The following is a 13,358-nucleotide window of genomic DNA, read 5'->3' as shown; positions in this document are numbered from 1 at the left end:
CCCATGTGTCTTTGCAGCTCTGCTCCAAATCCATTATCATCCTACAGTCACAAATGCAGGAATAAGGTAGGCAAAGACTCAGATATTGTGAATGTTGCTTTCTGGAGTCTGAAGGTCTGTGGTGGCAGCAGACCAGGAGTCCTGGAGTCCAGAGCAGGATCACAGTATGCAGTGTCAGGGTGAGCACTGAGGATGCCTGTATGAGATATGAGATGTGGATTGCTGACCAAGGGTGTTTGGGACATGGTTTTCAGAACAAGGGATTGATCTATGAGAGCCCTAGTTCACTTTTGAATCCCTCAGAATCATCATGGATCAGCACTGTCTTTTGTGGTTTCTCCCTCTCCTTGCTGCCTTAGCTGCCCTCCAATGCACTTCTCTGACGTGTAGAAGGGAGGGAAAGAGGGAGAGCCTCCTCCAGACTGTCCTGGAGGCACTTGCAGGTTTGACTTCTGGGTTAGATGGGGAAGGAAGAATGAATGTTCTATGCTCTCCCATACCAAATGCTGGTGAACATCTTCCTCTAGCTTTATGACAACCTGCTATTTACTGAACACTGAGGGAGTTGGCCTCTTAGTGACCTGCCTGTACGGCTCCTGGGACTGTGGGCTGTGGCAGCAGTACTGTTGTGAAGTGCAACAGGTAATAAGAAAAGCAAATAAGTGCTATAGATAATGTGGCAGAGCGTCAGGGAACTGTGAACCAGGCACCCAGGAGCACAAGAGGAACCAGCCTGAGCTGAGGCTTAATCATCAGCAAAAGGCTAGCAGAAGGCAATGTACTGTATGGGACCTATTTAACCTTCAGCAGTAGCTCCCCGTGGCCTCACTGAAGTCATCCACTCCTTTTCACATGAGAGGCCCTTGTGTGCGTAAGAAGTCGCATACTTTGGTTTGCTCCCCTGGCACCATTAAAAGAGCTCAGGACCTCATGGGGACTCCTGGAATTTGGAGAAGAATGGTTATTGCTGCTTTCCTGATCCAGTCTGTTCCTGCTTTCCAGTCTCTGCCTGGACTTGTGTCTCTCCAATGTTGCAAGGCCTGGCAGTGCAGTTAAGTGTTTGGTTCTTAAAGGAAAGTTCAAGATACCTAAAGGCAGGCAAAAATATTGAATCCAGTGCGAGAAGATGGACTGCTCTCATCAGAGCACAGCACTTCATTTCAGACCCTGTGCTGTCTGCATGTTTTCCTGTGAGCGTACAGTGCAATCAGCAGTGAGGTCTTCATTTGGCCCAAAGCCTGTGCAGCCCTTTGGCCACTTGAGTGAAATCAGTTACTCACTTCAGATAAGTTTGAGAGGGGTCAGTTGAAAGCGCAAGTGTTGTCCCAGGAGTCTGCAGGGAGGGGAGACATGTTTGTCCTTACATTGTGGTGCTTTTCTTGAAGAAGGAGAACTCAGGACCTTGTGCTCAGGTACTTGTGCTGACAAGGACCAGTCTGTTTAGGTCATGAAGTCTTCAGTCAAACCAAGGATGCTTTAGTCACTGCCTTTCCTGAGAGGTTTTCCTTTGTGTTTTTGTTTCTCTCTAGGTATCTGCATTCCCCCATGAGAAGTGTCCTCCCAGCCTCTCATGCGCACCCCTACCTGTCCATGGGTAGCACCGGCTTAACTGATGTCCTGAAGAGCATTCCTCACCATGGATAGTTCACCCAAACTGACTGGGGAGACGCTGATTGTCCATCACATTCCCCTGGTGTATAGCCAGGTCCCTGATAGACAGTGCTGCTCCGTGAGCAAAAGGACCAACCCTTTCTGCCAGCCAGAGCTAGGCATTACACAGACCTCTGCCCTTCTGGACAGAGGCCTTTCACAAACTGACTCCTTGGTGTACAGAAGCTTTCTCCAGGCCTCCAGAACCTCAGCAGAGGCCTCAGACAACAAAGAAGGCAAAGCAAGGGACTTGATTGTCCATAGTGTCAGTAAGCAACACGACTCTTTCCTGCTGAACGAGGGTGAAGATCTCAGCATCTTTGGGGATGACTTGGGTCAAAAATCTTTCCACCTTTACAACTCCCTTGTGGCTGGCAAACCTCCCTTTCATCTGCACAAGCTGGCCTTGCCCCCTTTCCACCTACATGACTCCAACCCCATTGTGAAATCCTGGAACATGGCCAGCCAGTCTGGTGTGGTAGATGGACAAGAGGACAAAATCAGCAGTGACAATGTCCAGAAGAGGAACAATGCAAACTGGTGCCACCAGGCCTCAGAATGCATGGAGCTGGATGAACGCAGCTGCTGTTGTGGCAGCTCCTCCAGCTTCTCTTTTGATGGTGGCAACCAGGAGTGGAACCAGAACACAGGTGAATCACTGAGGAATCAGGATGCCCTGCATAGACAGACATGCAGCTGTTCCAGTTCAGAGCTCCGGCACTGTCGCTGCTGCAGTTCATCAAGTCAGCCTGAAGTGATTGAGCAACAGATGAGCTACATAAGTGACTCTTTCTGCAACAGCTCTGGTGGGATGCTGGTGAACTTCAGTGCTCTCTACAACAAAATGAATGGCCATTCTCAGTCTAACCTGAATTCAGCCAACCTGTCCTGTGACTCTTCCTTCTACAGCCACTCAGATACAGGAGCTTTTTACCTGGATTTGCATTCATCACCCACAGAATCCAAGATATCTTGTGAAACGCATCACCCAGAGAGTTTGGGGAAGGTGCGTGGGTGTCAACACTCCTCCTCACCTGTCCTTGATGCTAACTGTAACTCCTACCACCTCCACTGTGAGCCTTGCACTTCAGAGAGCTCAGATCTCACTGCCTGCTTCCAAAGCCAAGCACGGCTCGTTGTGGCTACTCAGAATTATTATAAGTTAGTCACATGTGGCTTGTCTTCCCAGTCATCCCCCAGCCCGGCAGGATCTTCCATAACTAGCTGCTCAGAAGACCATACCAAAGGTAGCCCAGCCCAGCCCACTGAATACTATCTGTTTAGAAGGCCTGACCTGAGACAAGAAGAAAGCAATGTGGAGTGCAGTGAAGAGGAGGCAAAGGGAGAAGCCACCCAGAACATGATTGAGGGTTGGGTCTATGTGAATTTGCCAACACCTAACCTCAACACAAGCTGGCAGCACTCCAGGAGCTATGATCAGAACCTGGACAGGAGTCCTAGCAGCAGGCTGAGCTCTTTGGAGTGTATGGTGAGCTGTCCGGTCAAGCTGAGTGAAAGTCCAGCAATACCCATCCAGAGTTCCCCCCCAAAGCAAGTGACATCTTTTGCAGAACTGGCTAAAGGCAGGAAAAAGAATGGCACCTCCCCACCGCTCTGGTCCAGTGGTGATTCCTCTTTGGAGTTCTCCCCTATCCCTAAGACACAGCAGGATTGCCCAACCTTCCTTGAAGAAAGAGCTCACCGCAGCCAGAGTCTTCCACCCATGCCCTTTGTCCACAGCCCGAACCCAAGCTGTGAGGGCTTCTGTTTGAAATACCCTTTTGGGGACAGCCAGGCTTTGTGTTCCACCAGAGGCTCAGGCTCCAGTGAGACCATCCCCAGTGGGCATGGGGCAGGTGAGCAAGCCTCTCTCTCCCTGCTGATGGAGGCAGATGTCAGCTTCTCAGGTAGCTCTGCCAGTGGCCGTGGACAAAGAGATGTTAGAGCCTGAGCAGATGGTAAGGAGCCAAACTAGGAAGAATGGACAATTAAAAAGATAGGCTGCTTTTTGGGACATGAGGGGAGCAGCAGAGGAACCTGCATGGCAATGGAAGACCAGTGCCTGTGCAGTTTGTTTCCTGGTCTACCACTCCTTGGGACAAAGCCCTGCTGTGCTTATTTCAGACCCAAATCAGTGCAAGTGTCTTGTCCTTGTATTTCTAAAGCCTTCTGAGATTTTGTGCAAACCTCTCATATCGTGTAAGGGAGGACATGGCATTAGCACTTAGGGTCTGTGCAGCTTGGAGGATTGTCTCCCTTCCAGGGTGTGGTACTCCCCTAGTCCATGAGAACCACCTTCCTTTGGCTCCCAAGACAGATTTGAAGATGCTCAGCAGAGCCATGTTCCCAGCAGTCGAAGGGAAAGGAACCACTGAGGAGTTTTTAGCCTTTCTTCTTTGGAGCCACATGGGGCAGAGATGGGGAAGGAAGAAGCATAGCCAGCAGTCTTCTCTCAGTGCAGGGTCAGGAGACTCACACAGTCTCTGCCAGGACTTACAACATGAGTCCTGCAGAGATTAGAGAAGCTGCATGTCACTGCTGGAATATCCTGACCGTATCCTCCACAGTGCATTGGATTGCAGCAAAGGTTCCTCTGGAGGATAATTGTCCCAGCTCCCTCTGCAGGAAAACCTGTAATACATTAATTGCTTTCCACCTTGATATTGCTGTTACATATCCTGGTGAGGAAGCTGTGTGACAGCCCCATCAGAGGTACGGCCATTTCTCCAGCATGGCAGGAGACCTCTATCTCTGCCCTAGACAGGTCTTGTACCTGTTTCACAAGTAAAAGCCTGTCTAAAATGGGGCTCTGACCAGACTGCTGTGGTAGATACCCCCTAACATGCCATGGACCTGACTGCCTCCATTTAATGCCCTGAAAATTTCTGGCAGGAGATAGGAAGAACATGTCATTCGTTGCCATGGCAGGTATGAGGGAGATTTTGGCCTTTGGAGCAAGAGTTTTTTTGTGTATTGTCCTGTTTGCTTATTGAGCCATGAATGTGCATTTGGTGTGGGATGGCAGGGAAGGCAGGTCTCTGCTGGGAGAAGGCAGCTGTGGGAGCAGCCCTCTTGGTTTGCAGAGGGAGTGCTTGGAGGGAGCAAGAGCTGCTCAGGGAATGGGAGGAGGGGGCAGACAGGAGCTCTCAGGGCAATATATCTCAGCAGTTCCTGCACCCCCTGCTGTGGTCCCTTCCTCTGCACTGTGACAGCAAGGCAGGCATTAGAGCTGTGTGGAAAGCTCCTGCCTGCAGCTGGAGACAGAAGCAAAGCTGCCTCATGCCAGCTGAGAACAGCATGCAAGCCTAGAGGGTCTGAGAAGGGACTAGAGGGAAAGCAAGCCCTGCTAAAGCTATAGGGAAAAAGGCCTGGCACACCCCACAGGCAGCAAGTAATACTGGGGCTCTGCTTGGGATGGGTCCTTTGTCCCAGAATTTGCTGTGGGCTGGAGAAGTGGTGGGGAAGGCAAGCCAGAAGCTGCCACGCCATGCTGGAATGTGGTGTGGTGATCAGTTATCCCAGTCAGCCCCATGTGTGCATCCAGTGCTCTGTGTGTTGTACACAGCATGTCACACTTCAGCTGTGTCCCTCAGGATATTGTGGCCCCACCATGCTGCAGGCATGCACGCGTAGGCGATCAGCCCAGCACATACCCTTAGGAAATCCCTGTCAGTCATTTGCTGAAGCAGACCTGCCTTTTCCAGGGTTGGAAGGTCTTATTCTGCTGTGGGCCTGATTTGGCTGGGAACATCCTGCTTGGGCCTGGTACAGGCAGGGGGAGGAAGGGAGCTGTGTGCTCAGAGGGGGAACAGCTACAGGAGAAAGAGGAGGGAGGGAGAATGGGAAGCAAGCAGCCTTTCCAACAGCACTGAGTGCGATGTGGGATGCAGAGCTGTGGTGCTATTGCATGTAATGCTTGTGCTCAGTTGGGTGGGTTGGGATAAGAAATCTTGCTGTACCACAGAGCATTGGGCCATGTCTTTGTGGTACTGCCTGGATGGAGGCAGGCCGAGGGCAGGTGCTTGGGGCCATGGCTTGTGATGTCCTGCTGGGAGCAAGGGATGGGGAAGGGATGGGAATCTGCTGACCCTACCAGTGCAGCACCCTACTCTTCCAGACAGCTATCAACAGCTGGAAGCTCTGCATTTGGGGCCACATATCTGTACCCTGCCGGCTCATGATGTGTGTAATCAGTTCAGACTTGAACCACTCTGCTTGTGTCACTGGCCTCTAGCTCATCCTCTTCCCGCAGCTGAGAGCAGGGTCCCTTTTGCTTGTGATCTTCCAGGCTGATGATGACTGTCCCTCTGTCCATCCTCACACTGTCCCCTTTTCTCTCCCCAAAGGTGGTGGCACAGACAGCAAACCTGTGGTACGCTACAGCAAGGACCAGCGTCCCACGACTCTGCCCATCCAGCCCTTTGTTTTCCAGCACCTTTTCAGCAAGCCACCCAAGACCTGTGCTCTGCAGAGCCATTTTGCCTCCAGCCTTTCCCAACTCTACAGCTTGTCCAGCAACTGGCCTGCCAGCCAGCAGATCTCCATTTCCCAATCCTCAGCCTCAGCCACCTCAGCAGAGCAGTCAGTGGCAGCAGGGAGCCAAGCCCACAGCACACTCCTGACCCAATGCTCAGTGGATGGAGCTGCCTCCCGCAGTGATGGCTCAATTAAGAAGCCTGCCCCCGAGGCAACCCGTCCGTCCCCTCTGGGGAGTTACTCTCCTGTGCAATGCAACGTGCCTTTCTTTCAAAGCTTGGACTCCTCTTCCTCACCCACTGCAGAGAGGGCTGGAGAGAGCCAGCCTCCCAGGAGCAGATCCTGCCCCATATCTGCCAGCCTGCTTCCCATGAGGTCTTCCCCTGATGTCAGTGCCATGCAGCCCTCCCAAGCCACCAAAGCTGATGCCCTGAGGCAAAAGGAGAACCCCAAGCCTGTTCCCAAGAAGGAGGCATCACTGGAGCCAAGCCCACTGCTCTCTGAGTACCAACTCCACAGTGGGTCCTTCCCGCCCCTCTCAGTGGACAGTATGCCTGTGAGCAGAGTGGGAGGCCATGCAAATCCCTGCTGGATGAGTGGCAGTGAGACCAGCAGCTCTGGTCCCCTGAGCAGCATGGGAATACAGCCCCTCAATGGTAGGTTCCCATCTGCCAGGATGTGCTAGTCTGGAACATCTCCAGCTCTCTGGCTACTGCTCCCTATAGCACCACCCTTCCTTATAGCTGCAGCCTGGGGCAAAATTGCATCTGGGTGCTGCAGCACCCAACAGCCCCCATCATCACTCTGCCCACAAAAGAAAGTCATATGCTAAAAGCATGTCCACCCAGTCCTGACTTCTACACTGTGTCTCTGGAGAGGGCAGCATGGGGCTGCTGAACTTACAGCACCCTACACCAGGTGCTTGCACCCCAAACCTGCTCCCTCTTTGCCCGCAGCCATGAGGCCACCCATGCTCCTGCCCTGCTCTGCCAGGCTGTGGCCTCTCTCTCCCTTCATGTATGTATGCTAATGTCCTGAAACGCTGCTGGACTTTTAACTAACTTGCTGTCTCTCTTCCTCTGTCCTTCCTCTTTCTCATCCTCTCTCCCTGTTTCCCCTCCATGCCTTCCTGTCTGCTCGTATCCTCCCATCTGGTGCTCACTGCCTGCGCCATTCTAGCAAACCACCTCTTCCCCCAAACACTGAAGTGGTGGGAGTACAGGCAGAAAAACCCCTGAGTCTGGACCATGTTTCAGGGCTGCCTGGTTTAGCAGGCAGCCTAGACAGGAAGCAGCAATAGCCCCGGCTGAACTGGGGGAACCCCATCTTTGAGCTCCCTGGCACTCTCAACACCAGCCATTTCCACTGCAAGCTGAATGGTGCACACCACCTTTCTGCTGGGGGGGGGTGTCTTGGGAGGTGACCTTGGGGCCCAGGTTCAGTATACCAGCTATGCCTGGCCTCATCACTGCTCTGCCTGCTCTGAGAGGGAGGGATGATGCATCTTCTCACAGTGGGGCTGAGGAGTACAAGACAAAAGTCAAATTGCCTCACTGATGGGTACACTATGCGTGGAGCTTCCCTTATTCTCCACAAGGTGAGAGCAGTCAGGTCCAGCTCTGGGCTCAATTGAAGGGTAAAGTGAATGGCCCAAGAGCTGGCTCAGACCTCAGCAAGTGCTACTGTACTGTGTCCAGCTTGTAGTTCATGTCTCTCATAGGAGTTGTGGCCCTTGGAGATCTCATGTCTGTGCCCCACAGTGTCTGCCCATCTGCCCCAGCCCTGGGAGCATGCTAGATGCTGGGCTGTAGCTCTCAGGACAGCTGGCAACACTGTAGGGATCCATGGGGCTCTGTCTTCTCCATGCTCCACCCTTAAGGTATTCTCTGTCCTCCAAAACCTATGCAGGAAGGGCTGAGTGGCTGGCTGCTTTTGGCTGAACCTTTGAGTCCAGGAGGAGCAGAGGTGTCTGTGGGAGGGAGAGCATTCATGAGGCCAGCCCCAAGTTGTGGAGCGAATTCCCCAAAGCTCTACACCTCACTGCCAACCCAAACAGTTTCTTCATCCCTCCTTCACAGGAAGATGCCTTGCCCAGAGCTGGGGAATCAACCAGATGGAAATGTAGCACATGAAAGAGCTCCTGCGAAAGTCACCCCTTGAAAATAGAGACCATCCATTGAAAATAGAAACAGGCAGAAGGCATGTAGTTTGTTGTCTGTGGATGCCTGTGTGTGACAAGTAGGGATTTTCTCTGTGCTCTGTTTTTGACCCCACTTGCTGGGCTATCCGCACAGCAGCCCTGAAAGTCTGGTGCAGTGAGGTTTTCCTTAGCACCAGCTCATGAGGGTGAACCTCCCACAGCATCTTCCAGTGCCCATGGGCCCCCAGTCAAGCTGGAGCTAGATGTTGGGTGATCTGTGGGGTTGAACTCTACAGGCTCATGTTGCAAACCATTGTTGGAAGAGTAACAAGCCTGTAGCCTAGCTGTCTTGGACAGGCTGGTGTGAAGACTTCTGCTAGTGCAGGTTGTTTCTGGGAAAAGCAAACAATGTGGGAGAAGCTTTGGTATAAGGGCTTGGGGCTGATCTTTCTCCCTGTCTTGGCCCTGCAGGGCAGTCTATGAGGCAACTCCAGCTTACCTACACTGACTTCTTCCCTGACTACTTCTCACTAGCAGAGAAACCCCCTGCTGAGTTCTGCCTCTCCCCAGATGGCAACACAGAGTCCATCTCCATTGACCTGCTGCAGAAGAAGGGTGAGTCTGTGCATCTTGTGACAGTGGAGGAGGGTGTGGCATAGCACAGCATAAGGCAAATAGTGCTTCTCTCTGTCTCATCTCACCTCTGTAGACATAATGGTTTCTTTCCCTGCCCTTCTCTACTGTAGCATCATAACTACATGTTCCCCTGGACTGATGGCTGTTTCCACAGCAGGTTCTTGTGTTCTCTGCACCATGCCACATGCCACGGAGTATGTTTGAGCTGCTTGTCCCAGGAAGTATGTTTAGAAAGGATTTTAAGTCCACAAGAAAGGGTGGAAAGAGCAGGAAGGCACAGGAGTATGACCCTAAGGCAGGGCATGCTGCCACCCCTGCCTCAGTATACAAGGATAGACCTCTGAATCTGTGTGATGGTTCAGATTTGCTAGCCTGAGATTTTGTAATTTAGGTAAAAGGTCTGTTGGGTCCTACATGGTAAAGTGTTTATGTAAAAGGGTGGGAGAAAGGATTCCAAAGCAGGACCAGATATAGATGTAATGAGACCCATGGTAAAGGCAAGCTTGGGGACTGCCTCAATAATCATGTCAGAGGCATGAGATGTGCAGAAAAGTTCCCATGCCTTTGCCAGCTATGTGTTGGTGATTACCAGATGGCAGCCTTCCCTTCTGTTCCACTTCTGTTCTTGCATCATACTGATGCAGGTGTCAGATTACCCACCACTGGCTTGTTACTGAAAGTCATTACATAGCTTGCCAAATGCATGGCTTCTGCCCTGCCACCCTGTAAGATAAAAGCAGCAAAAGACTCATTGTCTCAGACCCCATCTCTGCTCCCTCAAGGGATGGTGCATGGAGGTGATGGTCCATGTCCCTTGGGAACACTGACAGGGTGTCTTATGATTCAGCCACTTCTAAAGGTTGTCATACTGTTGGGCTGATACATGAGCCAGCAGGGATAGATTTGATGAGGGGTTCTGCATGTTTTTGGCAGATGAACTAATCATGTTTCCAGAGAGGGCATGTGTGCTGACATGAGCTTGAAATGCCCCTGCCTGATTTATTAATGAAGTGTTTGGTCAGGGTCTGTCCTAGAAGCCCCTCAGGCAGCTCTCTGACTCTGTTTTTCCCTCTAGGTCTAGTGAAGGCAATCAACACTGCTGTTGATCTGATTGTGGCTCACTTTGGAACCAGCAGGGATCCAGGGGTGAAGGTAAGTCTTGCTTTCAGTATGGCTTCTCAACATCATGAGTGACATGGAGAGAATGGAGAAAGATTGCCTCTCCATTCTATTCAGTTAAAAAGCTACAGGGTATCCAATGAAGCTAGCAGTACCAAGAACAAAACAAAGGCAATGGTACATCATGCAGCAAATAGTAAATCTGTGACACCTCTTGCTGTATGATGCTGGGGGTGCTAAAAGGTTATGTGGATTTAAGGGAAGATAGAAAAATACAGGGAGGGGAAATAAATTGAGTCTACTAAACACAGGAATCATGTCCAGCTTAGGTAGTCTCTGAGTTGAAAGTAGTTGTAGGCTGGGAGAGCATTAAGAGGAAGTATTTTATGTTTGCTCTGGTTTGACTGTTTCTTATGTACTTACTCATAGCTCCTTATAAGAGAGAATATCAGGCCAACTGGACTTCTGGTCTGATGCACCACCAGCTCTTTTTCCTCATATAGTGGAGAGCTGTGTTTCCCTCCTCCACCCATCCAGGAATTCTGTTCTGGCACTGATGCCAGGGCACAGTGCAGAGTCTCCAGTCACAGAATCACAGAACGGAAGGGGTTGGAAGGGACCTCTGGAAATCATCTTGTCCAACTACCCTGCTTGAGCAGGGACACCTAGAGCAAGGGCCACAGGAACACATCCAGGTGGGTTTTGAATGTGTCCAGGGAAGGAGACTCCACAACCTCTCTGGACGGCCTGTTCCGCTACTCTGCCACCCTCACAGTAAAGAAGTTTTTTGTCATGTTTAGGTGGAACTTCCCGTGTTCCAACTTGTGCCCATTGCCCCTTGTCCTGTCATTGGGCACTACTGAAAAGAGCCTGGTCCCATCATCCTGACACCCACCCTTTAGATATGTATAGGTATTGATGAAATCCCCCCTCGGTCCTCTCTTCTCCAGGCTGAACAAACCCAAGTCTCTCAGCCTTTCCTCATAAGGGAGATGCTCCAGTCCCCTGATCATCTTGGTAGCTCTCTGCTGGACTTGCTCAAGCAGTTCCCTGTCCTTCTTAAACTGGGGGGCCCAGAACTGGACACAGGACTCCAGATGTGGCCTCACTAGGGCAGAGTAGAGGGGGAGGATAACCTCTCTCGACCTGCTGGCCACACTCCTTTTAATGCAGCCCAGGATACCGTTGGCCTTCTTGGCCACAAGGGCACATTGTTGGCTCAGGGTCAGCTTGCTGTCCACCAGCACTCCCAGGTCCTTCTCAACAGAGCCGCTTTCCAGTAGTTCAGCCCCCAGCCTGTACTGGTGCATGGGGTTGTTCCTCCCCAGGTGCAGGACCTCTACACTTGCTCTTGTTGAATTTCACGAAGTTCCCCTCGGCCCAGCTCTCCAGCCTGTCCAAGTCTCGTTGGATGGCAGCACAGCATTCTGGCCTATCAGCCACTCCTCCCAGTTTGGTATCATCAGCGAACTTGCTGAGGTTACACTCTATCCCATCATCCAGGTCATTGATGAATATATTGGACAGGACTGGACCCAGAACAGACCCCTGGGGAACACCGCTAGGTACAGCCCTCCAACCAGACTCTGTTCCACTGATCACGACCCTCTGAGTTCTGTTGTTGAGCCAGTTCTCTAGCCATCTCACTGTCCACTCATCTAACCCACACTTCTTTAGCTTGCCTGTGAGGATGTTATGGGAGACAGTGTCGAATGCCTTACTGAAGCTGAGATAAACAACATCCACTGCTCTCCCTTTGTCGACCCGGCCAGTCATGCCATCACAGAAGGCTATCAGGTTGGTCAAGCATGATCTTCCCTTGGTGAATCTATGTTGACTACTTCTGATAACCTTCTTTTCCTCTACATGCCTGGAGATGACCTCCAGGATGAACTGCTCCATCACCTTTCTGGCCTATAGTTTCCCAGGTCCTCCTTCTTGCCCTTTATGAAGACTGGAGTGACGTTTGCTTTCCTCCAGTCCTTGGGCACCTCTCCTGTCCTCGGGCACCTCTCCTGTCCTCCATGACCTTTAAAAGATGATGGAGAGGGGCTCAGCAAGAACATCTGCCAGCTCCCTCAACACTCATGGGTGCATCCCATCAGGGCCCATGGATCTGCGAGGATCCAGTTTGCCTAGGTGATCTCTGATCCAATCCTTCTCAACCAAGGGGAAGTCCTCCTTTCTCCAGATATTTTCTCTCTCTTCTGGGGGCTGAGATGCCTGAGGGCCAGCCTTAGCAGTATAGACTGAGGCAAAGAAGGCATTCACTAACTCTGCCTTCTCTGCATCCTGCATCACCAGGGACCCTTCCTTGTTCAGCAGTGGGCCCACTGTATCCCCAGTCTTCCTTTTACTGCTGATGTATTTAAACAAGCCCTTCTTGTTATCCTTAACATGCTTTGCCAGGTTTAATTCCAAGTGGGCCTTGGCCTTCCTCATTGCATCTCTGCATCGCTGACAACATTCCTGTATTCTTCCCAAGGGGCCAGTCCCTTTTTCCACATGCTGTGAACCTCCCTTTTCCATTTGAGTTTCACTAGAAGCTCCTTGCTCATTCATGCAGGTCTCCTGGCTCCTCTGCCTGACTTCTTCCTCCTAGGGATTCACCGATCTTGAGCTCAGAGGAAGTGGTCCTTGAATATTGACCAGCTCTCTTGGACTGCCCTGCCTTCCAGAGCCCTAGCCCATGGGATTCCTCCTAGCAGGTCTTTGAAGAGGCCAAAGTTGGCCCTCTTGAAGTCCAAAGTTGTAATTCGACTCATAGCCCTGCTTCTACTTAGCAGTATCGTGAACTCAACCATCTCATGGTCACTGCAGCCAAGGCTACCCCCAACTCTCACATCCTCAACCAGCCCTTCCTTGTTTGTTAGAATAATGTCGAGCAGCAGATCTCGCTTCGTTGGCTCCTCCACCACCTGTATCAAAAAGTTGTCCTCAATGCTCCGCAGGAATCTTCTAGATCATTGTGCTGGTTGAGACTGAGAAAGAGTTCATTCTCTTCACTGTAACATCTGTAGTAGTCAGGGACCTTTCCAGCTTCCTATGCTCTGCCATGTGGGCATGAGGCCAGAAGGGGCGGGACCACAGCCAAGGCAGCTGATCCCAACTGGCCAATGGGTTATTCATTCCATACCATGTGAAGCCATGACCAGTATATTAACCGGGGCAGTTGGTGTGCGGGCGGGGCAGTTGTGCCTCAGGGACTGGCAGCATCGGGTTGGTGTGCCGTGAGCGGCTGCATCACTTGCTGTTTGTTTTGTTTGTTCATTCCCCCCTGTCCCCGACCTTCGCACCTCTCTCATTGTTTTCCTTTCCATTGCATTATTGCTCCTAT

The 13,358-nt window shown here is 51.5% G+C and overlaps 1 protein-coding gene across 1 annotated transcript in view; it reads left to right on the top strand.

The window, feature by feature from the left end:
• Positions 1-1,533: 1,533 nt before the first annotated feature.
• Positions 1,534-13,358, top strand: part of LOC104051009 (AP-4 complex accessory subunit RUSC2-like) — a 29,302-nt gene continuing 17,477 nt past the window's right edge. The window contains 6 exon segments of the mRNA XM_064439979.1: positions 1,534-3,608; positions 5,997-6,782; positions 7,306-7,359; positions 7,362-7,505; positions 8,738-8,881; positions 9,978-10,054. Of these exon segments, the coding sequence (XP_064296049.1) occupies positions 1,637-3,608; positions 5,997-6,782; positions 7,306-7,359; positions 7,362-7,505; positions 8,738-8,881; positions 9,978-10,054 (3,177 nt within the window). The 5' untranslated portion in view covers positions 1,534-1,636.

Source organism: Phalacrocorax carbo (assembly GCF_963921805.1).
Source record: "Phalacrocorax carbo chromosome W unlocalized genomic scaffold, bPhaCar2.1 SUPER_W_unloc_5, whole genome shotgun sequence".
NCBI classification, from domain to species: domain Eukaryota; kingdom Metazoa; phylum Chordata; class Aves; order Suliformes; family Phalacrocoracidae; genus Phalacrocorax; species Phalacrocorax carbo.
This window is presented reverse-complemented; position numbering and strand designations above follow the sequence as displayed.